Here is a 22,224-nt window from a genome sequence, read left to right on the forward strand (position 1 = left end):
CCGAGCTTGGCCTCGAGCTTTGCCCGCTGCTGGCGGCGGACCATGATGCGGTGGTACTGCTTGGCGTTGACGTACACGGGCTCTTCCTCGACCATTTCGCCGCCGCCGGGCAACGGCATGCGCGAGAACATGGGGTGCGACTGCATTTGCTACCACGCCGGTCAGGCCTCGCTGAACGCTAACGCAAGGCGCGTACCATGTAGGTGGGCGGCATGATCATGAGGCCACTGCCGTACATCGAGCGCACTTGTTCGTTGTTAGGTTGTTGTTGCTACAAGACAATGAGTGTCTACTTGGGAGGGCGAAGGGTCGTTACCATCTAGAGAGCGCAAGGCGAGAAGGAAGGCGGCGCGGGCGTGAGCGGCGGCGCAGGAGGTGGTGGAGGTCGCTTACCATCTGCAGGTACTGCTGCTGCTGCTGCTGGTAGAGCGCGAGCTGCGCTGGGTCGTACGTTGCGGTGGCTTGGGCTTCCATGGCTATCACGCACCGCATTGGCTAACGCGGCAGCCAATAAAGGCCGTACCTGGGCTATACGAAGGTTGGGATTGGCGACTTGGCTTGCGCTCGACAAAGAAAACGGACGAATGAGACCTCGCGTGGAGTTAGCCAATGGTTGACTGCAGCTCGGTCCGGCATACAAAAACCAAGTCACCGCCCCCTTCGACCTTGCCCTAATCCCTTCTTCAATCGAATTCCCCTACCCCGTTTGGAGCCTTTTTTCAAAATTCAAACGTCGAAATCCGGATACATGCATATTATCCGGTACACGCGCTGGCTCGCTCCAGCATGCCGCACTTAGTGTCTAAGCCGTGCGGCGAGGAAAGATCCGAGAAAGCTGGCTCGACGATCATTATCGACTCGATGCGTGGACCAAGTAGCATATATCTATATCTGTCATCGACTAGGTTCGAGGACAAGGGAACGGACGGGGCCAGCCATCGCAATACCGCAATACCGTGATGGATTGCAAGCGGATGATGTGACGCCAAGATCGCGTCCGGATGGGTGCGGGTGAACGGCGGCGAAGGTGCGGACAAAGTCTATTTGAACGCAACGACGCGTGACGTGGAGCGCGGATGCGTCGTGCTGCACACAGTGGCACACCACAGTGGATTGTCAAACGATGCGCAGGATGCCACGTGGACGCCGCCGGATTGGGTCCAATTAGCCTGGAGGTTACACAGTCTGAAACGGCGCACGGGGACCATGGCCACGCCGCTCCGCGTACTCGATCTCGAAGCGCTCGTACGTGGTCGTTCTTATAGGTCGTGCTCATCGGCTGCCCACTAGCGCGTCCTCGTGACCGAAGACAACTCGAGCAAGTTTGCGGTCGACGCGCACCACCGCGGTATCGAGAAGATCGCCGACCTCTCGGGCGTAGGACCATGCGCCATTGCGAGGTCTCGCTGACGTGTCCTCTAGATGCCCAAGCTCTACTCGCTCGACGTCTCGTTCAATCGCCTCACGCAGCTCGAGCATCTCCACACGGCAAAGGACTTACGCGAGCTCAAAGCCTACAACAACCAGCTCACGTCTGCGTCGGGCCTCAAAGGGTGGCGTAGCAGCAGCTTGCCACTTGTGTTGACAGCGGAAATAGGAACCAAAATCTCGAGGCTGTCCTTCTCAGCGACAACGCCATCGAGGCGCTGCCGGAGGACTTGACAGCGCTCTTCAAGCTCAAAACACTACAGCTCCACGGCAATCGCATCAGCCGTATCGAACACCTCAAGAATGCTCGCCACCTGACGTACTTGGACTTGAGTCGCAACCGCATTGCGGGTGCGCTGGCGACGGTGCGCGTGGTTTTGATGACACGACGGTCGTCACCAACGACACACAGGGACTGCAAACGCTCAGCGCGCTCGAGTACTTGAACGTCAGCGACAACTTGCTCTCGAGCATTGGCAATATCGAGAGTCTGAAGAAGCTAGACGAGGTCAACGTGAGCGGCAACAAGCTCACGTCCTTGAGTGGCGTGTACCCGCCAAGCTTGTCGGTGCGAAGCGCTACAGAATAATGTCGCCCCGCTGACGACGCCCTAGGTGCTTCGGGCCGACCGCAACCAGATCGCCGATGTCATGTCTCTGCCGCTGCTTCCAGCGCTCACAGAGCTGTATGTCGAGGGCAACCAGCTCCAAGATGTGGGCATCCTCGTCGAGCGTGCGCCGCAGGTCATTTCCTGGGACTGCTATTTTCAGCATTGAGCATGGGAGTAGATGGAGACGCTGGACTTGCGCAACAATCGACTGCGCTCGATCATGGACCTCCGCTGCTTCCAAGCCTACGCGACGCTGGAAGACCTGTGGCTACGCGGCAACCCGTGCACGCTCTCGTCCACGTTTGTCTATCTGGGCGACGGGGTCGTCGTCTCATGCGACGTAGATATCTTGTCGATGCTCTGGACTTTTTGCCGACATTGCAGTTTCTTGATGATCTCAAGCCGCAGCAGATCCGCGAGAGTCCCAACCCAACCAAACTTCTCGAGGCGTTGGCGACGCGGCCAGCAACACCAGGCCGTCCAATCACGCCTGGGCTCAGTCGTCCGTCCAGCGCGTCGAGCCGGCCATCCACTGCCGAAGGCAGACCGTTGATCGCTCGGCCTTCGTCGCGCGCGGGTAGTACTTGTCCAAAGCTATGGTTGCGGATAGCTCTGGCGGACTAGGACTGCAGACCAAGATGCTGTCGCCGGCCGATGTAGAGAAAGCTCAAAGTGACGTGCGTGGCCGGCTCGAGAAGCTGCGGGCGATGATGGACAAGCTCTGCGGTGGCGACACGCGTCCTCGTAGCGCCGACATCGCGCCCCATGAGACGCGCTCCACTGTGTTTGTGACGGCGACGTCCAGCGCCGACATTTACACCGTCACGTTGGATGATGCCGTCGATGTCACGAAGAAGGCAGCCGCCAAGGAACGGCCGGACGCTGCCACCCGAGCACCCCCGATGATGACGCCGCCAAAAGCCATCCCAGCACCGGTAGCAAAGGTGGCCTCGTCTCTAGCGCCACGCGTCCATACAACGACTGTAAAGAAGCATGACATGGGCACGGACCCGCTCGAGGACAATGCGATTCCGATTCGACCTGCATCGGCTGTCACGACGCCACGTCGAGAAACGGGGAACCAGTCGACACTCGACGCCGCAGACACAGAACCCGCGACCGTCGAGGAAGCCATGAAGCGCGAGCTGCTCTCTGGTCTCGTGCACACGGATGATATCGTCTTGGAAGACAACATAACCAAGACCAACGACGACGACGAGGTCCCGTTCGTCGACTCGGCGCGGCAGGCGGAGAAGCGGGCGCGTCCTACGGCCGCCGAGCGCAGCGGCTTTCGTCTCTTTCGGATACCCGCGAGTGCCAAGCGCTTCATGCAGAGCACGGTCGCGACATGAGCGCAGAACGTATCAGTGTATATCAAGCATAAAATTCGTGTGTTCTTGCAGCGTCTAGTAGGCGACGGGCGGGTCTCCGCGCAGGCTCTGCTCCATGTACCTAGCCATGGCCACGTTACGCCACGGAAGAGATGCGGCGTCGTGTCCCACTTGACGCTACGCTCGAGGACGCCTAGCTTTTGGTTCAACGAAGCGAGCTTGTCGCGGGCGTCGGCGCCTAGTACGCAGCGGTGAGCGGCGTCGTGGCCGTTGACGCACCAAAGCGGTCGAGTCCGTCCACCAGCTGCAGCATCGCGAGCTCGATGGCCGCGAGGTCGGCCCGGCGCGCCCAGTCGCTGGCCACCAGTTCGCTCATCGCGCCGCTTCCTTGTGGATCTTGCAGTCAACGCAACATGGACTTGGCAGCGTCTCATTGGCCGCTTCGGTCGAATGTATCCACATTTGGACCAATCCGGGTGCGTCGTACCGCGCGAGCGATTTGTTTCGACATCACGCGCGCTGATTGGCTACGGCAGCCTTCGATTATATTCCGCGCAAGGCCATTGGGCCATTTGAACGCACGCGGAAGATCTTGTGGTGCGAGGTTCGTCGCATGGATGTATGCGTTGAAGACGACGCTTGCAGTTGGCCATTCTTGCTTTTCCCATCCAAATGAACTCCAAGTCGACGAATCCGATGGTCGCCGTCGTGGCCGGCGCCATCGCTGGCGGTATCGAGACGACCGCGACGTGGCCCATGGAGATGATCAAGACCAACCTTCAACTCGGCACGATGAAGACACACTACGCCAACATGCTCGGCGGCTTCCGGTACCATGTTGCAACGGACGGCGTGGGGTCGCTCTACCGCGGCCTCTTACCCGTCGTCGTCGGGTCGCTGCCCAAGGCAGGCATCCGCTTTGGCGCGTACGACTACCTCAAGCGCCAGTTTGCCGATGCCAACGGCACGACCAATGCGTTCGGGAACCTTGCCGCAGGCATGCTCGCGGGCTCGATCGAAGCGACAGTGGCCACAACACCGATCGAGACGCTGAAGACCAAGCTCATTGACGCCAACGCCGGCATGCTCCACGGCGTGCGCCGCATCCTCGCCGAAGAAGGCGCGCGCGGCCTCTACCAAGGCCTCACAGCTACGATCTTGAAGCAGGTGTGCCATTCACGCCCCCTGTACCGTAGTATTGACGGTCTGTGTAGGCGAGCAACCAAGGTCTCCGATTCATGTGGTTTTCGGAATACAAAGTGCGCGTCCCCGGCTTTCTTGAGCAGCGCGGCGTCGTGTACAGTGAGCTCTCGGAGGCCAAGCTGGCCGCCGTGAGCATGGTCGGCGGTATGTCGGCTGGTATCTTTAGCACCTTTGGCAACAACCGTACGTCTGCCATGTCCCCTTGCGACGCGTCAACTCATGACACCGTAGCTTTCGATGTTCTCAAGACCAAAATGCAAGGGCTGCACGGTGCTCAGTATGCGAGCACGTGGGATTGCGCCAAGCACATTGTTCGAACTGAAGGTTTGAAAGGCTTCTACGCTGGCACGATTCCTCGTCTCGGCCGCGTCATTCCCGGTCAAGGCATTATTTTTATGAGTTACGACTCGATTAGCCGTCTCGTGTCGTCGTATCTCGAGACGCACGAGCCGTCCCTTCACGTCCACCGTGTTCTCGCGGACGCCAAAGCGTAGTCTCCTTATTTTATGCACGAATCTTTTGCCCACGGTGTTTTAGAGGGACCTAGGCAAGGACATAAACCTTGGCTAGCATAGGTGATTGCGCCACTGCCTCCTCGGGTATGATGCGGGAAACCAAGACGCACGCAACCTAGAAGCTATTTGCAGTTCCACCGAACACTCTCGTCGCTTCTGCTGAATGTGTGGCTTCCATCACGCACCGAACGTGGGACAGACCAACACATCTCTGCACGCGGCCAGTAAGTGGACACAAAGGTCATCGTTAGCTAGTCCTCCCACTCCAATTCTACTCCACAAGGCACGCCAAACCCAGAGACTGTGAGGGCTAGCTAGCTACATGGGTGCCTTGTACCCCATTTGCAGCGCGGCGGCAAAGTCGACCATCGCATCGTGCAGCAGCTTGAGCTTGGTGAGCACGCGACCGCGGGCGACATAGAAGGGCGCGAACGTCGGCATGCACTTGAGCGCTGACGACAGCCGGTCGACCGCGCCTTGGCGATCGTTGCCGAGTTGCAAGTGCGCGCACGCGAGGTTCGCCCACACAAAACCGCACTCGGGCATGAGCGATGCCGCAATGTCCAACGCCGTTTTGGCCGCCGCGACGTTTTTCGTTTGCAAATGTGCCATCGCGAGGTTCAAGTGCGCGAGTCCGAGTTTCGGATGCAGTGCAATGGCTTGGTCAAAGCGCCGAACCGCATCGGCACTGCGTCGTTGTCGAAGCGCGAGCGTTCCCTACAAAGTTGGAGCATTTTTCATTCCCAAACTCGACGAGTCGCACCATTTGAAAGTACACGGCGTACGCCAACGGGTCAAAGTAGGACGCATAGAGGTACTCCAGGCGCGCCTTGTCCAGCAAGCCGAGGCGCTCGTACGCCTTTCCGCGCTCCGTGATCTGCAGCGCGAGCTTCTTCTTGAGTCCTGTGATCGAGGTCGCGGCCGCGGGCGACTCGATCGCGCGCCATCGGCTTTGTACCATCGCCTTGACCGTCTCGGCCTTCTGCGCCAAGAGTCGTTCCACTAAACAGCTCACTCAACGCGATTTCCGAAGTGCAAAGCGTGGGCGTACACAGGTAGTTGCCATCCGGGTCGTCGACAACGTCCGAATGCGACGGCCGACGCTCCATGTGCGGCGTATTGGCGATGATCGTGTACTCCATTTCAATGATGTTGTTGGTCGAGATGGTCAGCCGGATCGCGTCGTTCCAGTGCAAAATGGCGTCGTCGTACTGCCCCGCCTCCGAAAGCATGATGGCGTTTTCCTCGTGGAAGACGTGGTTGTGCGGGTCGAGGCCCTGCACCATGGCGTACTGCCGCACCGCGTTGGGCACGTCCCGAAGCGCGCGGAAGAGCGCGGCCAAATTCAGACGGCAGTCGACGCTCGTCGGGTCCAGTCGCACGGCGCGCTGGTAGCAGTGGAGCGCTTGGTGCAGAAGCGACCGGAACGTGTCCGTCTTGGCGTTGGACGAGTGCAGTGCGTTGAGCGGGTTGGACGTCTCGCTCAAGAAGAGCGCCATGGTCAAGAACGTATTGCCAGCGTCCAAGAAAGCGTCGAGACCCCGCGGGTTGACGCTGGCCGACGCCCGGAAGAGTCCGATCGCATCTTGGAACCGACCTGTTTTGAGATAGACGTAGCCCAATCCAAGGTAGAGCTCGAGGTCGTCCGGTGCACCGCGATGCACTTGTTCAAAGTCCGTCGTTGCTACACGTGCACACATCAACAAGATGCAAACCAACCGAAAATCCCACCGCCCGCAAAGTCGGACAAGTGGCAGCGCGCAATGCCACGGTTCCGCACCGCGTCGAGATTCGTCGGGTCCAGCGCGATGGCTTTGGTGTAGTCGGTCTCGGCTTGGGCGTGGACACATAGATGGTGGTACGCGACACCCCGGTTGTAGTAGGCCAACGCGTCGGCTGGGTGGTGCTGCAACGCCTACTCAAAATGCATGATACGACGCTCCTCTCTCTGCGATTGCGCGAACGAGGTCATATTGCACGATGCTCGAGGCCCGGCGAGCAAGGCGGCTGTCGAGAATGCCCCAATTGATGTAGGCGCGGACGTTCTCGGGCTGCGCGTCAAGTGCCGCGCGGAGGTCGGCGTACGCGGCGCTGAAGTCCCCGCCAAGCGCGTGCAGCTCAGCGCGGTCGACGAGTGCATCGACCATCGGCGTTGGCGCACTGAGCTTGAGACACTTGGCAAAGTCTGCAAGTGTTTCGTTGTAGAGAGTCTTGATGTAGCTCGAGAGCGCGGGAACTGTCATGTCGACCTGCGCGAGGGTTTCCGGTACCGGGGTCCCGGATTTGAAGTTGCTTTCCATTTTGCTCTCGACGGGCATCTTGGCGTGGAGACACTCGAGCTGGTGCCAGCACTTGATGAGAAGTTGCATGCGGCACATGGCGCGCTCGTACAACACACGTGGCAGCTCGGCCTTCTCCGTGAGCGTCTGCGCAAAGTCGTACTCGATGATGGCCGACTAGACAGTCGTTTCGAGACACAATGACAGCTGGTTGTTGGTACTACCTTGAGAGCACCACGGCCGAGGTAGCACTGGGCGCGCCGGAGGTAGTTTCTCGCACACTGCGGCTCGGTCGCAATCGCGCGCTCGATGACCTCAAGCGCTGCCTCGGTATCGCCCATTGAATGCAGCGCCTCGGAGAGCAAGTACAAGTTCTCGGACGACGGGTGGTCCTCGACCGCCAGCTTGAACTCGTGCACGGCTTTCGCATGTTGCGAGAGGACGCTGTACGCTATGCCGCGCGAGATGCGATCGACGCCGCGTTCGGAGAGCTCCATGAACGCCATGTACGCATACAAGGCCGGGCGACCGTGGCCGAGCTGCAGCAACAGTTTGCCTCGAAGCAGGTGCGCAAACCCATCGGCGGGGTTGGTCTGAACCAGGCGCACATAGTCGCGTAGCTACACAGCGCGCATGAGAAAAAATCCACTTGACGTTGAGGCACCGCGGCGTCGGAGTGGCCTTGCCGTGCATACGACTCGGCACGCAAGTAGAGCGCTTGTGTGAGCCCGCGGTCGTTGGCGAGCGCAGTCGTACACACGCTCACGCAGGCGGCGCAGTCGTGGTAGTGCGACAAGAAGATGACGCCCATTTGAACCCAGATCGAGTCCAGCGTCGGGTCGATCGAGACGGCGGCCTTGAAGTCTTGGAGCGCGCTCGCGTAGCGCAGGTCCAAGGCAAAGATGCCGCCGCGCACGATGTACGCGCCGATGATCGTCGGGTCCAGCGACACGCTGCGCGAGAGGTGCGTCTCGACGACCTTGCGGGCTGCCTCGTCGTGCGCATACAAGCTCGCGAGCGCGCCGCGGTAAAAGTGCGCCGGCGCGTAATGGTAGTCGAGAACGACCGCACGGTCTAAATCCGTGGCGGCCTTGGCGTGCTCTCCAATCTGCCACGTCATCCACGTGTTATTTGTAAGCCGATAAAATGAGAAAGCGCATACCAGTGTCTGGAGTCGGCCGCGCTGCGCCAAGAGCACGGCTAGGAGCCCCACGGGACCGTCGCGCAACTTGGCGCCGCGCGCGCGGAGGTTGGTGCGCGCGTCTGCGTCGTCGATGAGCGTGACCAGACCCGAGAGTGCATGGATCGTGTGCAAAAGCGGCTTGGCGTCCCGCGAGGCGGCGACGAGGCGGAGACACACGTCGCCGACGGCCTCGACGACCTCGGGCAGTGTGCAGCCAGCACGGAGGGCGCTGAGGTAGTCGTCGAGCACATGCAGCATGAGTTGTGGCGACACACTACATTTTGAAGTTGGTGTTGCGGAAATGAGAGACGACAGTGTGTACATTTGGCCCTCCGTGTCAACGTCCTTTTCGTGCACCAGACCTTCCATGAGCTGGTGGCGGAGACGCCCGCGTTCGTAGTAGGCGCGCCAGTTCTTTGGGTCAAATTTGACTATCGTCGTCAAGTCCTGCGATTGGTTGCGATTAAAATGAGAATTGATACCAAAAGCACCTTGATGGCAAAGGCAAGGTTGTTTTGCTTCATGTAGATCTGCGACCGGAGGAGGAGTGCCTCCGCCGATGTCGGGTGCTGGGAAAGGACCGATGTGAGGTCGTTGATTGCAGCGTGATAATCTTGAAGCTGAATATGAATATGCGCGCGCTGCAAGTGCAGTCGATGGTTGCTTGGACAAATGCGCAGCGCCTAGGACCACGAGCCATTGTTGATTGTGTCACGATCGACGCGCCTACCGAGGTTAGATCTTTGAGTGCCTGGGACCTACAATGGTCATGTCTCAGCACTCTGCTTCAGGCAATACACGCACCAAAGACCAAGGCGTCGACAGAGCCGCGCCCGCAAGAAGATGGCTTCGACGAACTCCTTGTCCATGTTGATGCACGCGCACGCAAGCAGTGTGGCCTGGCGCCACTCACGCGCCCGTTCGGCGCGCAGTGCAGCTTCGTACATGGCTTCGACCGACGACTCGACGCCCGAGTCGGCGGTCGAACTACCCGGCGGCTTGGCTCTCTTTTTCACATCCGTGCGGCGACGGGGACTGGCCGGCGTCGGCGACGTCAAGTCAACCTCATCCATTTCAGCGACGACGCTGGACGTCGTGGTCCGCGCTGCCGCTTTGTCGCGCTGCTTTTGCGCAATGCTCATCGAGACAGGCGCAATATCGCCGTCCGGCGATGCCAACGACGCGGCGTTGAGTGCCAAAATGGCGCCCGCATCCATTTCTTTGGGCTCGAGGACCGTGGCGAGCTTGCTTGGCGCCACCTGCATGACACTGGTGACGGCATCGGCGAGAGCACCGGCGACGGCGACGTTGCTCGACCGACGGCGCGATCGTTTTGAGGAGGATGTTTGCCGGCCAGAGCCACCATCGCCGAAGGCATCGTCGTCGACGGGTGTCATCTCGTCCTCGTCAAAGTCGTCATCGAGCTGGTTCCCAAACGAGTCCAAATCACCGCTGCGTGGCGGCAACTTAGGGTCATCGTCGCCGTCCGACGGTGTCCATGGACGTGGATTTCTGCCATCGCCCATCTTGGTAGCGTTGCCCGTCTCAGCAGCCGGCGACGACTCGACGGCCGAGGAGACGCGCCGCCGAACGCCGTTCATTTGCCGCTGCAACGTGGTCGGACCGAGGTATCTCTTGAGAATGCGCGACCGGTTGAGCACTCGAAGGACAAAGCTTTTGTCAACGTCGTCGCCGTAAAGGGGTGGCATCTGCAACTCGGCGAGCTTGGCCTCGATGAGCTTGTCATCCAAGAAGGCGTCGTCCAAACCGGCGTCATCGATGTCCATTTCAAGCAGCTTCATTCCAGCGGCCGCATCACGACGCTTGAGGATGTCGTTGCACGCTGGTGGCGCAGCAAACCGTGCCGGTGCGAGCAAGTGCGACAGCGAGATGATGCCAAGCGGTGGTGCCGACTCCAAGTCAGGCTCTGGCGTCGGCGCCTCGACGTCGATATCGTCACTGTCTTCCAGAAATGTCACGTCCATCGCCCGCTCTTTGAACGGTGGGCCGGCGCCATCTACAGCACACACGCTATAAGTTGGAAAACCTAATGCGAGAGAGACGGGCTTGATGAGCAAGTCGAAATTGGCGTCTTGCGACGCAAGCCGCATGCGTGGAAGGGGCAACACGACGTGCTTCTCGTTCACTTGAAACGTATCGGCGACGATCGACGACGCAATTGGAGCAGGCAGTGTCGTCGAGCGACGCTTTCGCGTACTGGGCGGTTTTTGGGCAAACCGCGCCATGGCTGCCGAACTCAGCTGCTTGGCGGACCGCCGGTGATGCCATCGCGTCATCCCTGGCCTAGAACAAGATGAGTGTCCTCTTGGTGCTGAGTAATGGTGAATGGTATGTACATCGGAGACGTCGGCCCTGCAACCGCAGGCAAGCGCGTGCCGTTTGTGACACGTAGGGAGGCCTGCGCCGACGGTAGCACCGTAAAGAACTGCGGTCGCTGCTCGGTCATGGTACTTCCGTTGCCTGTGGCTTTTCCAGCCGGGCGTTTCCGAGGCTCTGATTTCAAAACGCCAACCAGCAGCTCGAGCCGTGTTGTCCGAGCGGTGGGCAGTCTCATCGATGCAAACGACATACGGGATGCTATGAGCCTCCAAGACAGCGCCTACGCAAAGGATTTTTGGTGCGAAGCAAGACACATTGGTATGGATCGACCTGTGGCAGGAGTCGAGCCCATGTGAGAATCCTGAGCTCCGTCTCGGTGCTTGGAAGGCACTCTGCGAGCATTGGCTGCGGGTCCAAGTCAGGCTGTTTGTAGCGTAGTCTGACATGTGCACTGTGGCCACATCGCGTTGTGGCGACTCGAGATTCGTTCTTGGCCGTCAACGGCCTTCTCGATCTCGACAAGCGCATTACCGAGGAGAAGACCCAAGTCACGCTGTGTTTTGGGATGTTGCGGCGCAGCGGAAGCTCGTACTACGATCTTTCCACATTGCCACTCGGCCTCCGACTCGCGAGTGACACGCGACGAGATGGACGACGCCGTCGATGGTTTCGCGCGGAGGCTATGGGTAGACTTCGAATTATAGCTGCACAGACAGGCTACGAGCTCTATGTTTTGGGCTCTTGTCAGAGTGTTCAGCCCAGCGCCGAACGAGTCAATGTTGAATGTTGTAAACTCATCAGAATCGATCGTATTCGGCCAGAAAATTGGTCTTGGAGAGCCCGCCCTTTTCACAGCAGTTCAAAACCGGCGCGTCGAAACGTCCATGAACGTCGCGCGGCTACTTGGCCTCGTGCATCTTGTCCTCGCGTCGGCAGACGCTGCTGCTACCTGCTTGGCCAGTGGAACGAGTGCAGCTTTGGTACAGTGCCCGTGGTCCAATGACAGTCCTCGGAATACGTGGCGTCGGTAGACGTCAGCACGGTACCCGCTGTCGTTTTGCCCGTTCACGCAAGCCCGATGCTGCCTTCCTGCGCACGACCAAGCCATCCTCGCTCAATTCTTACAACTCATTTCGGCAGGTATAGCCTTCGACGTGCTAAGGTCCCATCGATGTCATCTCTGCAGGCGCATCGTGTGCCGAGACGCTGAACCCGGCCAAGACGAGCCTCGCGCGCGTCATGTGTGCGGCCTGCAATCCATTTTCTCCGCAGTTTCTCTCCCCACCCGTCAGCGCTTCGTTCTTTACGACAGCCAAGACATTCAAAGTGTGCAGTCGGCTGGCGACCCTTGCCGCGCCCGCCAACTTTGATTCGTGCGGATTGAACCAACTGGTTTACCGCGGCTCGGTGTGCTCGCCCAACAACCCTGTACGGAGCGCCCCGTTCACGCAGCAGAGAGCGACAGCGTTTCGTAGGCGACGTCGCAAACATGGTCGGCGTGCTCGACTGGCGCGTACGTGTGTCAGAGCGCCATGACGCAGACCTTCTACTGCCAGCCGACGCCGTGCATCGCCATGGACGTCCCAACTGGTTTTGCCAACGCCCCGTGCGATGCGGCCGAGAACACGTGCAGCTCGGCCTTCCTTTTCCTCAACGACAACGGCGCCGCTAAGCCCGTCTTTTACGAAAAGTACCCCGTCGAGATCGTCGACGCAGCGAACGGGTCGTGCTTGGATGCGGACGACTCGCTACTGTTGCTGGCCACAGCGGCGAGCCCCAGTGCCCATCGCGATGCACTCACAAGCCTTGTGTGGATCGTCGTACTCTATTTTGTAGCGTTCTAGTATTGTCTCTCATTTGACAATATTTCCTGTGGCAGTGTCTCGAGTACATCGCCAAATCGTTGCTACAAGAGCTGCATCCGATCTTGCGCATTAGATTTGACTTTATCGATGGTTGATGTGAGTCTCGACACGAAGGATTGACGTAAGACGAAGAAACGGTGCGTCCTTGCCTCTGGCCGCCCTGCCCGGAAGAACTCTGCGCCAAGTGAGCCTCACGACGCCAACACTTGTGATCCATAATCGTCGGTCGTTGGTACTATGCAGCGTCGTATATGTAGAGGTAGACATGCAGCTTCTACTTGTAAATCCCGTTCGAGTACTCTTGGAACTGGTCGTACTTGGTCGTGCCAAAATGGGCGTACGCCTTCTCCACGAGGCTGCGCACATGGCCCGGGACCTTGTCTTCGGCCGTCGTGAGGAAGAGCCGGTCCTTGAACGACTGCAGAACGTGCGGGACGTTGCCTAGCGAACGTAATATATATCGTCCGCGACATGTGCTTGTCCTTACTTTGAAAGCACGGCAGCTTCGAGTTGAAGCTCATCACGTCCACCATCGTGTACAGAATGGAGGCGTGTTGACGAATCGCTTGCGCCGCCGTCGTGCAGAGCTCGATAAAATGCGCGTAATTCGCAGAGTCTTTGCCACCAAAGCAGTCGACCATCTCGGCCGTGAGCTTGAACGGCGCCGTCTCAAAGCTAAACGTGCCACCGGGTGCGCGCCCCAAAACTACCACCATGTCAATCGTGTTGCCATCACATATCATCGGAAGGCAGTGTACAAAAGCCAAAGTCGATATGGACAATGTGCCCTTCAACGTCGAGGAGAATGTTGCCGTTGTGTCGGTCCTTGATGCAGAGCACGTAGCACACCATCGAGTAGGCCGCTACGAACCAGTTATATAGGATTCTAAGCTATCAAAATACAAGTCGTACCGAGGCTCTGCATGTAGTTGGTCATCGCGTGTTGAAAAAGGGTGCCGGATGGATCTAATTTCTTTGTTAGTCCAAGACAACAGATATTGGGAGTCGAACCGCCGTAAATACTCTCAAAATGCGCGCGGAGCGTCGTGAACCCCGTCGACTTTTTCAGTCCGTCGAGAGAAGTGGCATTGGACACGACCTCGATGAGGCCCGTGCTTGCGCCTGTCGATAGGATGCGATAGGGGTGCAGACGCAGAGGCAGCGCCGCTTTCTTGAAAACGTCGTCAATGTACGAAATGAGCTGCATCACCAGCACTTCTTGGCGCAAGTCGTCATAGCTCTACCGTCCATATTCGCTGTCTATATCTTTTCCAAAGAGCACCCACCTTGGCGATGAGCGACTGCAAGCACGCGCCGTCGGACGCCAGTCGCGCCGTCTTGGCCTCCTTGAGCTCACCGAATATTGTTGTGAGCTGCGCGCGCCGATGGTCGTCCTGGACAGCGATTGTGGAAATCCAGACAACAGAAAGAATGAACGCTGACAACCTCGAGGAGCTGCTCCAGAAATGTGTTTTGGCCGACGCGGGGCGCCGTGACGCAGGCGACGACGTCACTCGCGTCGGCCTCGTCCCCGTACAAATGAACGTAGAGCGCACTCGAAACATCGTGCAGGGCTGCGCTCGGCTCGGCGAGAAAGTGCATCAAGCACGGCGCGCGCTCCTATTCGTTTAAAACATCATTTCGATGCACTCAAAATGGGGTGTGTACATGGGTCTTGAAGACGTGGCCGTCGTTGACGCACACAGAGGTGACGCGGGCAAAGAGCTGCGTGCAAGTCAAATCCAGCGCGCCGAATCCGTGGCGTGTACCTCGGTGGATCGGCACAGCGGAAGGTACGCGAACGCTGGCAAGCGCGCTTGGAGGGACTGGAGCTTTGTCGGAAGCAGCCCCTTGCGTTCCGACACCTCCACGAGACGGAGCTCTTCGCATATATCGGTGATGGCTTTGACAAAGTTGATTTGGTCGGTGAAAAAGTCGTAGCGCTGCTGCTGCTCCTCCGAGAGCGCTGGCACTTGTGACGACGACTGCGTCGACGAGACCGACCCGGACCGCGAGATCGAATCCGCTTCGTCTTCAACGCGCGCGGCCGACGACACTTCGTGTTCCTTGGACGCAGCGTCGTCGTTGAGAATAAACTGCCGCATCGCTTGGGACATGCGCGTGATTGCACGCGCGGGGCCCGCTTTGGTGGGCGACGACGACGGGGGCGCCGGCGGGGCCGCTGCGACACTTAGGCTCTCGACCCACGAGGACAAATTGTCCTTGTCGCTGGCCGCAAACTACACGTCACGCTAAGCACACGCAGAGTCCTCTCTGTCACCTTGAAGGTCGTGTCACTGTAGCTATGGTGGATCTCAAAGTAGTACGGGTGCTTTGGGTTGTCGAGCACTCGGATCGTCGCGCGCTCGAGAGGAATCGCGTTGCGGGCATGCATGTCCATGCGCTGGTTGTAGACGAAGAGGATCTTGCGCTCAATGCGGCACCAGCGGCGGTGCCAACTGCGACGACCCAACGTCGTCGTGCCGCCGCCCTTCTTGAAGAGCCACCTGCAAGCAATGAGACTTGGGCGCCAGGATTGGTCGTACCCTTCCGCGGTCTCGTCTTGCGTCGAGATGGCTGCGCTGCTTTGAGCGGCAAAGAAGCGCCGGTCCGCCTGGAGGATGACGTCCATCTCCATTTTGGAAATGTGTTTTTGGGCCAAGAGCTCCTATCGCTTGTCGTTGCAACATGTACTTGAATCGTCCTCGATACGAACCTGCGCGGGTTTGCTCGCCGGCGACCCGTACACGAGGCACTGCTCAAGGATCACGAGCAGCTGCGCGCAGCGAGTGAAGGTGCGCGGGTTGCCGTTGCGCTTGGGCCGGTGTTCGTCGAGCGCGGCGTAAACGATCCAGAAGAACTGGAGCGCAAAGTGAGTGCTGCTCAAGCTTAGGAGCAACACAAACTGCTCCATCGCATCCATCGGCAGCTCCTTCTCGAGGTGCAGCACCATGTGCGCCAGCTACATCGCTTGCTATTTGGCGCCCACGTGCAAAAAAGAGCTGTACCTGCGGCAGGTAAAAGTCCACTTGGTCGAGCATCGGCCGCGTCTGCTTGAGCGACCGCAGCTCTTCGCACACAGCGTTTGTGTACGCCGTGTCCTTGCGCCGCTGCCAGAGCGAGAGCATCAGACTCTGCATGTCGATGGACCCGTTCTGCACGATCGACGCGATGGGCCGGGCCGCGATAGACGTCGGCGCGGGTGGCACCTCCATGGGCGCGGCTACTGGGACTTCCATCGCTCGATCAAAATAGAGGAGAACCAACGCGAAAACGCTCGCACCAAAGATAGCTGCACGGTTCAGCAACACAGAAAGGACATCAACGCCATCGTCGGGCCTCTTCGGGGACGTTGCATGTGCGATACGGTGCTTCTAACCAGCGGCTCGACCTGAAAGCGTCAAATGTCTACCTGATCTCAGTATGGTTGTTATTAGCATCCCCGACGTGTTGTGTCGACTTTAAAAGTGTATCTTGGCGTTGAGGGCCATGGCAGTTGACTTACGGCGACGGCTTGACGTACGCGGCCAAGTCGATGGGCGTGGTCGCGTCGCACGTCGTCGTGACGTTGCCAAAGCAGTCCATAAAGTCGCCCGCGAGGAGGAGCTTGTCGCTGTCGCAGTTGTCCTTGACCTTGGAAAAGCACGTGCGGATGGCGACAAGGCGGTTGGGGCTTTCGGTAGCGACCTTGGAACACAAAATGTTGACCTTCTTCGGGTACAAAGCCGCAATGTCCGCGATCGTCGTCGTCTTCTCGGGCGTCGCGGCCCAGTCAGCGATCTGCTTGGTCTGCTTGGCGAGACGCGTGTTGACGTCCAAGGTTGCCTCAAAGTACTGCTTGGAGGCGAGGTCGTAGTCGTCGCCGAACGCGCCAAAGCAGATGCCGTGCTTCTGGAACTCGTGGTTGTAGCCTTGGCAGAGCTGCTCGGTCGAGTTGCCGATCGCGGGGTCGACCCACGCCGACGCCATCTCGGCAAAGAGCTTGGGGTACTTGGTCGCAAACTTGGACGCGTCAAACGGGCGGTTCACGATCGTGTCCGAGACGTTGCAGCAGCCCGGGTACCCGTTAATGTAATTGGGCCACAGACCATGGATCATGAGCTCGCTCTTGACGTCGACCTTGTGGCAGTTGATGCCGATCGGGTACTTGTTGACGTTCTGGTGCGTGATGGTCGAGTCGACGCCGTTGAGAAGATCGCGGCAGAACTGCGGCTGGTAGATCTGGTCGAAGAGGAGGTAGTCAAAGTCACCGGGGCGCTGGCGCTTCTGATAGCACGCATCGCTGGGCGGGCCAAAGCAGCCCGGCGCCGCCTTGGAGTTCTTGCAAATGTCAACGCACTGCTCGTGCGCGGGCTCGATCCAGCCGCCGAGGTAGTCGATCGCGACCGCCGTTTGCACCAGCGTCATCGCCATGAGGGCCGTCTTGGACATGCTAATGAGTTGCTCGTACTCGGAAAGTTGAAAAGTGAGTGCACGCCCCGGACGAAGTTGGATGGCCGCCAGCCATTACGCGCGAGCGAGATTCGCTGCAAATGCCACATGCATCCTCGACGACTGCTACGGAACGCCACAGAAAGCGTAGCCAAGCCACAAAGAGGGTGGGATTCAAAACGGCTGGAGCGTACCGCATGGCGCAGACGACGACGTGGCATCATTCGATGTTTGTATGCAAGCCGGAATTTGCGGCCATACGCAGGACGATCCAGTCGGCTTCGTCGAATTTGCTCGCGAACGAAGCGCTGCCAGGGCTCTTAGTTCCCTTCAGCACGTGCTCCATTCGTATGGTTACGCCTAATTCGAACACATATATGAGTACACTGATCCTAGCCATTACATGCACTTAACCGATAGACCCGAGAGACTCGCTTGGGTCTGCCAGCTCAGATTCAACCCTGACCCTGTGGGACCATGCGTGTCAATTCACAGACCGCCAAACCTTCTGCTTTGAAGGCTTGGGCGTGTGGCTGCATGTCGCATGACCTGATCTCGTGCTTGAATCCGGACATTTGCCTCGTTTTGTGCTAGAAAAAGGCATCAATGACCTGATTAGGGTAAAAGCAGGTGTTGTTATGCATATTTCCAGCAGCTTTCCAAATCCGACCACTCCATTGCCATGCCATGCCACCCAAGGGCTGGCCTCAACGATGCAACATCCGAGCCGACGCTGCATCGACAGGCCGCCGATGAATCTCGGGGACTCTGTGAGGGACGTGAGTACCGCGCGTTTTATCAGCTGACCAAGTACGTTGGATGCCCCCGCGTAGCGCGACTCGTCCGCTGCGATGGCTTGCCCAAGAGGAGGTGCAGTCGTGGTGGCATGGAATGCATCAGACGCAGGTAGAGAAGTTACATAGGCTCTACTTTTTGCGGCCGCGCTTGGACGGCGCACCTTTGGCCGGCGCCGCCTTGCCCTTGCCCTTCTTGTCGTCGACCGTTTTCCGCTTGGCGCCGGCCGACGGCAGCACCGTGAAGAAGCTCTCGAGGCGCTGCTGCGAGTGCGACGTCTTGGCCTTCTTGAGCTTCTCAATGCCGTTGAGGACGCGCTCAGCGTTGAAGCCGTGCTTCTCGACAAGGAACGCACGAAGCTCATCGACGTTGGGATCCTTCCACTTGAAGTCGATCTCCGACACGTCGGCCACCTCGGCTTCGATAAACATACCGCGCGCCTGCTTGTAGATGGCGTCTTCGCCAAGCCAGTCCTGCGGCACCGTCACCTACACACACGAATGAGGCATGCGTTCGGAGAGGTTTTAGAGTACGCACGCCCTTGCTCGGGTGCTTCTCGAGGTGCGCGATGAAGTTTTCGATCGTCTTGTGTTCCTTGATCGCGTTCAGCGCCTTCTTGGGGCCAATACCAAAGATCGTGTCGCAGTAGTCGCAGCCACAGAGAATGCAGAGATCGACAAACTAGATGCATTCGCGTGAGGAAGGAATGGAACGTTGGGCGTTGGGATACCTGCTCGTACGTCAAGTTGAGCTCCTCAAGGACTTTCTCGAGCCGGATCTCCAAGATCGGGAGCTTCCGGCTCGCGGCGATCGTCAAGCGGCGAAAGAGCACGGGCGTACCGAACGTGACGACGTCCATATCCTCCGTACCGGCGGCAAACACCTTTTTCGCCTTGGCGAGGGCCGCGCACGTGGCCTCGGCCTCGCACGGCGCCGTGATGAACGGAACGCCCATGAGTCTACCAAGCCAGAAAATGCACCATGGGTCATCAACAGTAGATGCGTCTGATCGACGTACCCGAGGAGCTCCTTGCAGTCTTCGCTGTGTTGCGGCGTGGCACGGACGAGGCGCTTCGTGAACTTGTCAATGTCATCTTGGTTGCCTTCTTCTGTGGCCGTCTTCAAGTTTGCTATCCATGTATGAGATTCGTGCCACTAAACGCGACAAGACGTACCTTGGGCCTCTTGGCGCCGCTCCGTGCGCTTGGCGAGCTCACCGCTCTTCATAACGGGCGGCTTTCCGTCAAAGACGTACACGGGCTTGACACCGTTCTCCATGAGGCGAATTGTACGGTTGAACATGCCCTGGATGTGCGACGTGACCTCGCCGGCTTCGTTGGTGAGCTGCGCCGCGCCGCCGCCGTCGCCGGTGCTGCGCACAGCGATGAGGAACTGGTAGAGCGCCATGCTCGCATCGATGGCCACGCTGCGCCCTGACAGCTGTGACATCTGCATCTCCTTGACGCAGCTCGGCGCCTCGTCCGTAAGGAGCTTCATGAGACCTTTGATACCCATCTAGCCGCGTCCTGTGGTCCTGCAAATGAATCGAAAATTAATACCGGGCATCATTTTGGCGGCAGTTTTATCTTTTTATCATTCGGAGTATGCATTCTAAGAGGTTTTTGAACCAGCTCTCCTCTCAGGTGTACCCCTGGGTGTACCCCTGACTCCTCTCCAGCGTTTTCGTACGCTGAGGCTGCAAAGCGTACGGCTTTGCCTCGGATATCAACATCGACATATACCAGAGTTTCTCGATGACGGACGAATGCGTGTCGCTTGTTCCCTCCACTACCAGATTTGAACGATTTGAACCCGTACATACAAACTGCCAAGCTACATTAAACACTAAGCTAGTATGCATGAATACTAGCAGACGATATGACCAAGTTATATTTTTTACTCCCTTATGTATTGTGAGCGGATGCTAGTCCCGGGCTGCTGTGTCCCGTGACCATTCGTCAACCTCGAGCAATCAAAAGCAAGAATGACCACCGCCAGCAACCACGGCTCTTTATCTACTGAGATATGATGTCTACTGCATGTACTAATCGTGGAATGTTCATGATGAGCTTGCTGCGAGAATCTTCTCATTCAACGCAGAAGAGCTAATAACGAAATCAATGCCAGCAATCTCGGAAATGACGATCTTTCCTGCACCATCGACGCTTCGAACTGCGAGTTGCTAGCAGGTGATCCATGTCTATAAGCAGGATGGAAAAGCCGTCACCACTGCATTCACGTGGTAAAGGGTCGTGATCGTGTCGAGTCAGAACGTATCGGAAAATCGCGTCTGTGATGCAGCGCTGAATTTGGCGGGCTTTTACACCTCCGATATTAAATACATTATGTATTGAAATATAGAGGTTTCAACGACTCTCTTGAGGTGTTTCATTGGTTCGGACGAGCATGAGCAGCAGGACGCGCCGGTTGTCGGTCTCGGACGTCTCGGACGAAGACGAGTACCTCGTGGCGCAGCAATCGTCGAGCGAGGAAGAGGAAGGCGAGTGCATTGACATGTCCAACCCAAAGGCCCACCGCAAGCATGACCTCGGTATCAAGATCCCGCGCAAGCAACAGGTGGCCGAAGCATCGGACTCGGAGCTCACGGACGAGCCGCTGCCAAACGTCGCCACCGCTCGTGGTAAAGGCCGTGGCAATGCCATCGACCTCTCGGATCTATCGGAAGACAATGACGAGCCGCTGCCAAGCAAGATGACCACGAAGCCAACGATCCAGCTCTCAAAGTGGGCGAGCCGCTTCCTGCAACCGCGCTCGGTGGCGCCGATCATTGAGGAGCCAGAGCTGGAGCCCATGAATGACTTCATCCTCTCGGACTTTACGACGCGTTTCCGTGGTGCAACGGACGTTGCAGACGACGAGTCGAGCGACGTGGACGCAGTCTCCGACGGCGAGCCCGACGTTGACGCGCTGCGCATTGGTCGTCCGGTGGCCTCGATAGAAGCAACAAAGGAGCGCCCCGGCAAGAAGGCCAAGCTCGACGACGATAAGCTCATTAAACCCCGGCGCGAGAGCCGGTACTTCAAGAAGGACCTCGCGACCAAGTGCTTCAATTGCAACGAAATCGGCCACATGTCGAGAGACTGCGTCAACCAAATGGTCATGCGGCCGTGCTTCCTGTGCGGGTATCGTGACCACCAGGCAGGCACATGTCCCGCCGTCCTTTGCTACCGCTGCAACCAACCCGGCCACGAATCCCGCGTAAGAGCCGCCGATCCTGCTTGTCTTGTCGCTCACATATGATCGTTTGTAGAACTGCTCGAGCCGGCGCCAAGACATCAACTACTGCCGCAAGTGTGGTCGCGACCACTACACCGAGACATGCATGGTCGGCAACGACGACTACAAGGATGTGAGCTGCATGGTGTGCTTTGAGCCCGGCCACTTGGTACCATCCTCGTTTCAGACGTTTCCGGAACTCAGTGTGTAAAGTAGCACTGCGTGCCTTTCCCGCGCCCGACCAACCGCCGCATCTACTGCCCCAAGTGCGCGGGAGCCCACTTCTTTGAAGAGTGCGATGAAAACTACGACTCGCGGCGCGAGTACAGTGCGTCGTCGTACCGCCAGCCAGCGTCGTCGAACAACTACAACAGCAAACGGACATCCGACGTGACGTGCTACGAGTGTGGTGAGGTGGGGCACATTGCGGCCAAGTGCCCGCTCAAGCAGCGCAGCCGGCATCAGCGGTACGCTGCCGATACGTCTGGCGATATAGCATCGTCTGCCCTAGGTTTGTCGAGGTGGAAGCGTCGCCACCGACCCCGAAGCGCAACCAAAAGCGGAAACGCGACAGTACCAGCAGCAGCTACAACACCAGCAGCAAGACCAACGGCGCCAACACGGACCACAACAGCATGTCGTATGCCAAAAAGTACTTTGCGCGGCGATAAGAACGGGGCGCCGCCTGTCCATAGATGCATGATACCAGGACAGTTCAAACCTGTCGTTATAAAAACACCTTGCAAGTCTCGCCACCGCCATGTCGAGGTGTGGGCCAAAACCAAAGGTATGCAGGCGGGATGACCACGGTGTGCGGCCGACGCTCTCCCTTGGTGTGTTGAAAGGCATTCGCTCGACGCGCGATAAAACAAAATTCAAGGACCACAGATCTCCATGACCTCGCAGTGAACCCTTGCATGGAACGGCCATGGAGCCAGCGACCGCAAGACTCTCAACGCCTCGTAGCGGGCACACTGTGCAGCTTTTGTTTGTGTCGCCCTCATCGA

At 58.4% G+C, this 22,224-nt stretch overlaps 9 protein-coding genes across 9 annotated transcripts; 4 read left to right on the forward strand and 5 right to left on the reverse strand.

The window, feature by feature from the left end:
• Positions 1-1,206: 1,206 nt before the first annotated feature.
• Positions 1,207-3,390, forward strand: SPRG_04589 (hypothetical protein; the record flags this gene model as incomplete). The annotated part of the gene is made up of 9 exons (XM_012343001.1): positions 1,207-1,245; positions 1,291-1,377; positions 1,423-1,553; positions 1,598-1,793; positions 1,841-1,996; positions 2,043-2,171; positions 2,217-2,338; positions 2,383-2,615; positions 2,663-3,390. 9 exons carry the CDS (start codon positions 1,207-1,209, stop codon positions 3,388-3,390), a joined length of 1,821 nt encoding a protein of 606 aa, XP_012198391.1.
• Positions 3,388-3,779, reverse strand: SPRG_04590 (hypothetical protein). The gene is made up of 3 exons (XM_012343002.1): positions 3,649-3,779; positions 3,541-3,607; positions 3,388-3,490 (listed from the first exon to the last, which is right to left on the reverse strand). Exons 1-3 carry the CDS (start codon positions 3,743-3,745, stop codon positions 3,445-3,447), a joined length of 210 nt encoding a protein of 69 aa, XP_012198392.1. The 5' UTR covers positions 3,746-3,779; the 3' UTR covers positions 3,388-3,444.
• Positions 3,780-4,041: 262 nt separating this feature from the next.
• On the forward strand, positions 4,042-5,066 carry SPRG_04591 (hypothetical protein; the record flags this gene model as incomplete). Its single annotated transcript, XM_012343003.1, has 3 exons — positions 4,042-4,536; positions 4,584-4,755; positions 4,804-5,066. 3 exons carry the CDS (start codon positions 4,042-4,044, stop codon positions 5,064-5,066), a joined length of 930 nt encoding a protein of 309 aa, XP_012198393.1.
• A 339-nt stretch (positions 5,067-5,405) lies between these two features.
• On the reverse strand, positions 5,406-10,781 carry SPRG_04592 (hypothetical protein; the record flags this gene model as incomplete). The annotated part of the gene is made up of 13 exons (XM_012343004.1): positions 10,613-10,781; positions 9,354-10,566; positions 9,280-9,307; positions 9,041-9,232; positions 8,872-8,996; positions 8,529-8,823; positions 8,031-8,474; positions 7,591-7,986; positions 7,052-7,543; positions 6,819-7,002; positions 6,139-6,771; positions 5,851-6,089; positions 5,406-5,804 (listed from the first exon to the last, which is right to left on the reverse strand). Exons 2-13 carry the CDS (start codon positions 10,532-10,534, stop codon positions 5,406-5,408), a joined length of 4,608 nt encoding a protein of 1,535 aa, XP_012198394.1. The 5' UTR covers positions 10,535-10,566; positions 10,613-10,781.
• A 992-nt stretch (positions 10,782-11,773) lies between these two features.
• SPRG_04593 (hypothetical protein) lies at positions 11,774-12,733 on the forward strand (the record flags this gene model as incomplete). Its single annotated transcript, XM_012343005.1, has 4 exons — positions 11,774-11,869; positions 11,921-12,029; positions 12,076-12,317; positions 12,365-12,733. The coding sequence occupies 4 exons, from the start codon at positions 11,774-11,776 to the stop codon at positions 12,731-12,733; spliced, it is 816 nt and encodes a 271-aa protein (XP_012198395.1).
• A 244-nt stretch (positions 12,734-12,977) lies between these two features.
• Positions 12,978-15,998, reverse strand: SPRG_04594 (hypothetical protein). Its single transcript, XM_012343006.1, has 13 exons — positions 15,763-15,998; positions 15,471-15,716; positions 15,301-15,422; positions 15,036-15,261; positions 14,524-14,994; positions 14,423-14,479; positions 14,201-14,374; positions 14,041-14,148; positions 13,766-13,994; positions 13,667-13,720; positions 13,513-13,617; positions 13,242-13,460; positions 12,978-13,195 (listed from the first exon to the last, which is right to left on the reverse strand). The coding sequence occupies exons 1-13, from the start codon at positions 15,991-15,993 to the stop codon at positions 13,029-13,031; spliced, it is 2,409 nt and encodes an 802-aa protein (XP_012198396.1). The 5' UTR covers positions 15,994-15,998; the 3' UTR covers positions 12,978-13,028.
• A 166-nt stretch (positions 15,999-16,164) lies between these two features.
• On the reverse strand, positions 16,165-17,211 carry SPRG_04595 (hypothetical protein). Its single transcript, XM_012343007.1, has one exon. The coding sequence runs from the start codon at positions 17,183-17,185 to the stop codon at positions 16,256-16,258; it is 930 nt and encodes a 309-aa protein (XP_012198397.1). The 5' UTR covers positions 17,186-17,211; the 3' UTR covers positions 16,165-16,255.
• An 851-nt stretch (positions 17,212-18,062) lies between these two features.
• SPRG_04596 (hypothetical protein) lies at positions 18,063-19,527 on the reverse strand. The gene is made up of 5 exons (XM_012343008.1): positions 19,156-19,527; positions 18,999-19,110; positions 18,711-18,939; positions 18,518-18,661; positions 18,063-18,468 (listed from the first exon to the last, which is right to left on the reverse strand). Exons 1-5 carry the CDS (start codon positions 19,493-19,495, stop codon positions 18,112-18,114), a joined length of 1,182 nt encoding a protein of 393 aa, XP_012198398.1. The 5' UTR covers positions 19,496-19,527; the 3' UTR covers positions 18,063-18,111.
• An 823-nt stretch (positions 19,528-20,350) lies between these two features.
• Positions 20,351-21,972, forward strand: SPRG_04597 (hypothetical protein). The gene is made up of 4 exons (XM_012343009.1): positions 20,351-21,199; positions 21,252-21,386; positions 21,434-21,684; positions 21,729-21,972. The coding sequence occupies exons 1-4, from the start codon at positions 20,387-20,389 to the stop codon at positions 21,886-21,888; spliced, it is 1,359 nt and encodes a 452-aa protein (XP_012198399.1). The 5' UTR covers positions 20,351-20,386; the 3' UTR covers positions 21,889-21,972.
• Positions 21,973-22,224: the final 252 nt, after the last annotated feature.

Source organism: Saprolegnia parasitica, assembly GCF_000151545.1.
Source record: "Saprolegnia parasitica CBS 223.65 unplaced genomic scaffold supercont2.12, whole genome shotgun sequence".
Lineage (NCBI taxonomy): Eukaryota > Oomycota > Saprolegniomycetes > Saprolegniales > Saprolegniaceae > Saprolegnia > Saprolegnia parasitica.

Bases quoted from the DNA above. Each gene is read 5' to 3' on its own strand.
- SPRG_04597 (XM_012343009.1), top strand. From the start codon at position 20,387: ATGAGCAGCAGGACGCGCCGGTTGTCGGTCTCGGACGTCTCGGACGAA. The intron at 21,200-21,251 runs GTAAGAGCCGCC...GATCGTTTGTAG, and splicing joins AACCCGGCCACGAATCCCGC to AACTGCTCGAGCCGGCGCCA. The intron at 21,685-21,728 runs GTACGCTGCCGA...CGTCTGCCCTAG, and splicing joins CAGCGCAGCCGGCATCAGCG to GTTTGTCGAGGTGGAAGCGT.
- SPRG_04594 (XM_012343006.1), bottom strand. From the start codon at position 15,993: ATGGAAGTCCCAGTAGCCGCGCCCATGGAGGTGCCACCCGCGCCGACG. The intron at 15,423-15,470 runs GTTCGTATCGAG...GACAAGCGATAG, and splicing joins CGGCGAGCAAACCCGCGCAG to GAGCTCTTGGCCCAAAAACA. The intron at 13,196-13,241 runs GTAAGGACAAGC...TACGTTCGCTAG, and splicing joins GAAGCTGCCGTGCTTTCAAA to GCAACGTCCCGCACGTTCTG.
- SPRG_04596 (XM_012343008.1), bottom strand. From the start codon at position 19,495: ATGGGTATCAAAGGTCTCATGAAGCTCCTTACGGACGAGGCGCCGAGC. The intron at 18,662-18,710 runs GTATCCCAACGC...GAATGCATCTAG, and splicing joins TCAACTTGACGTACGAGCAG to TTTGTCGATCTCTGCATTCT. The intron at 18,469-18,517 runs GTGCGTACTCTA...TCGTGTGTGTAG, and splicing joins AGAAGCACCCGAGCAAGGGC to GTGACGGTGCCGCAGGACTG.
- SPRG_04590 (XM_012343002.1), bottom strand. From the start codon at position 3,745: ATGAGCGAACTGGTGGCCAGCGACTGGGCGCGCCGGGCCGACCTCGCG. The intron at 3,608-3,648 runs GTGCGTCAACGG...GCTGCGTACTAG, and splicing joins GGACGGACTCGACCGCTTTG to GCGCCGACGCCCGCGACAAG. The intron at 3,491-3,540 runs GTGGGACACGAC...GGCCATGGCTAG, and splicing joins GTCCTCGAGCGTAGCGTCAA to GTACATGGAGCAGAGCCTGC.
- SPRG_04595 (XM_012343007.1), bottom strand. From the start codon at position 17,185: ATGTCCAAGACGGCCCTCATGGCGATGACGCTGGTGCAAACGGCGGTC.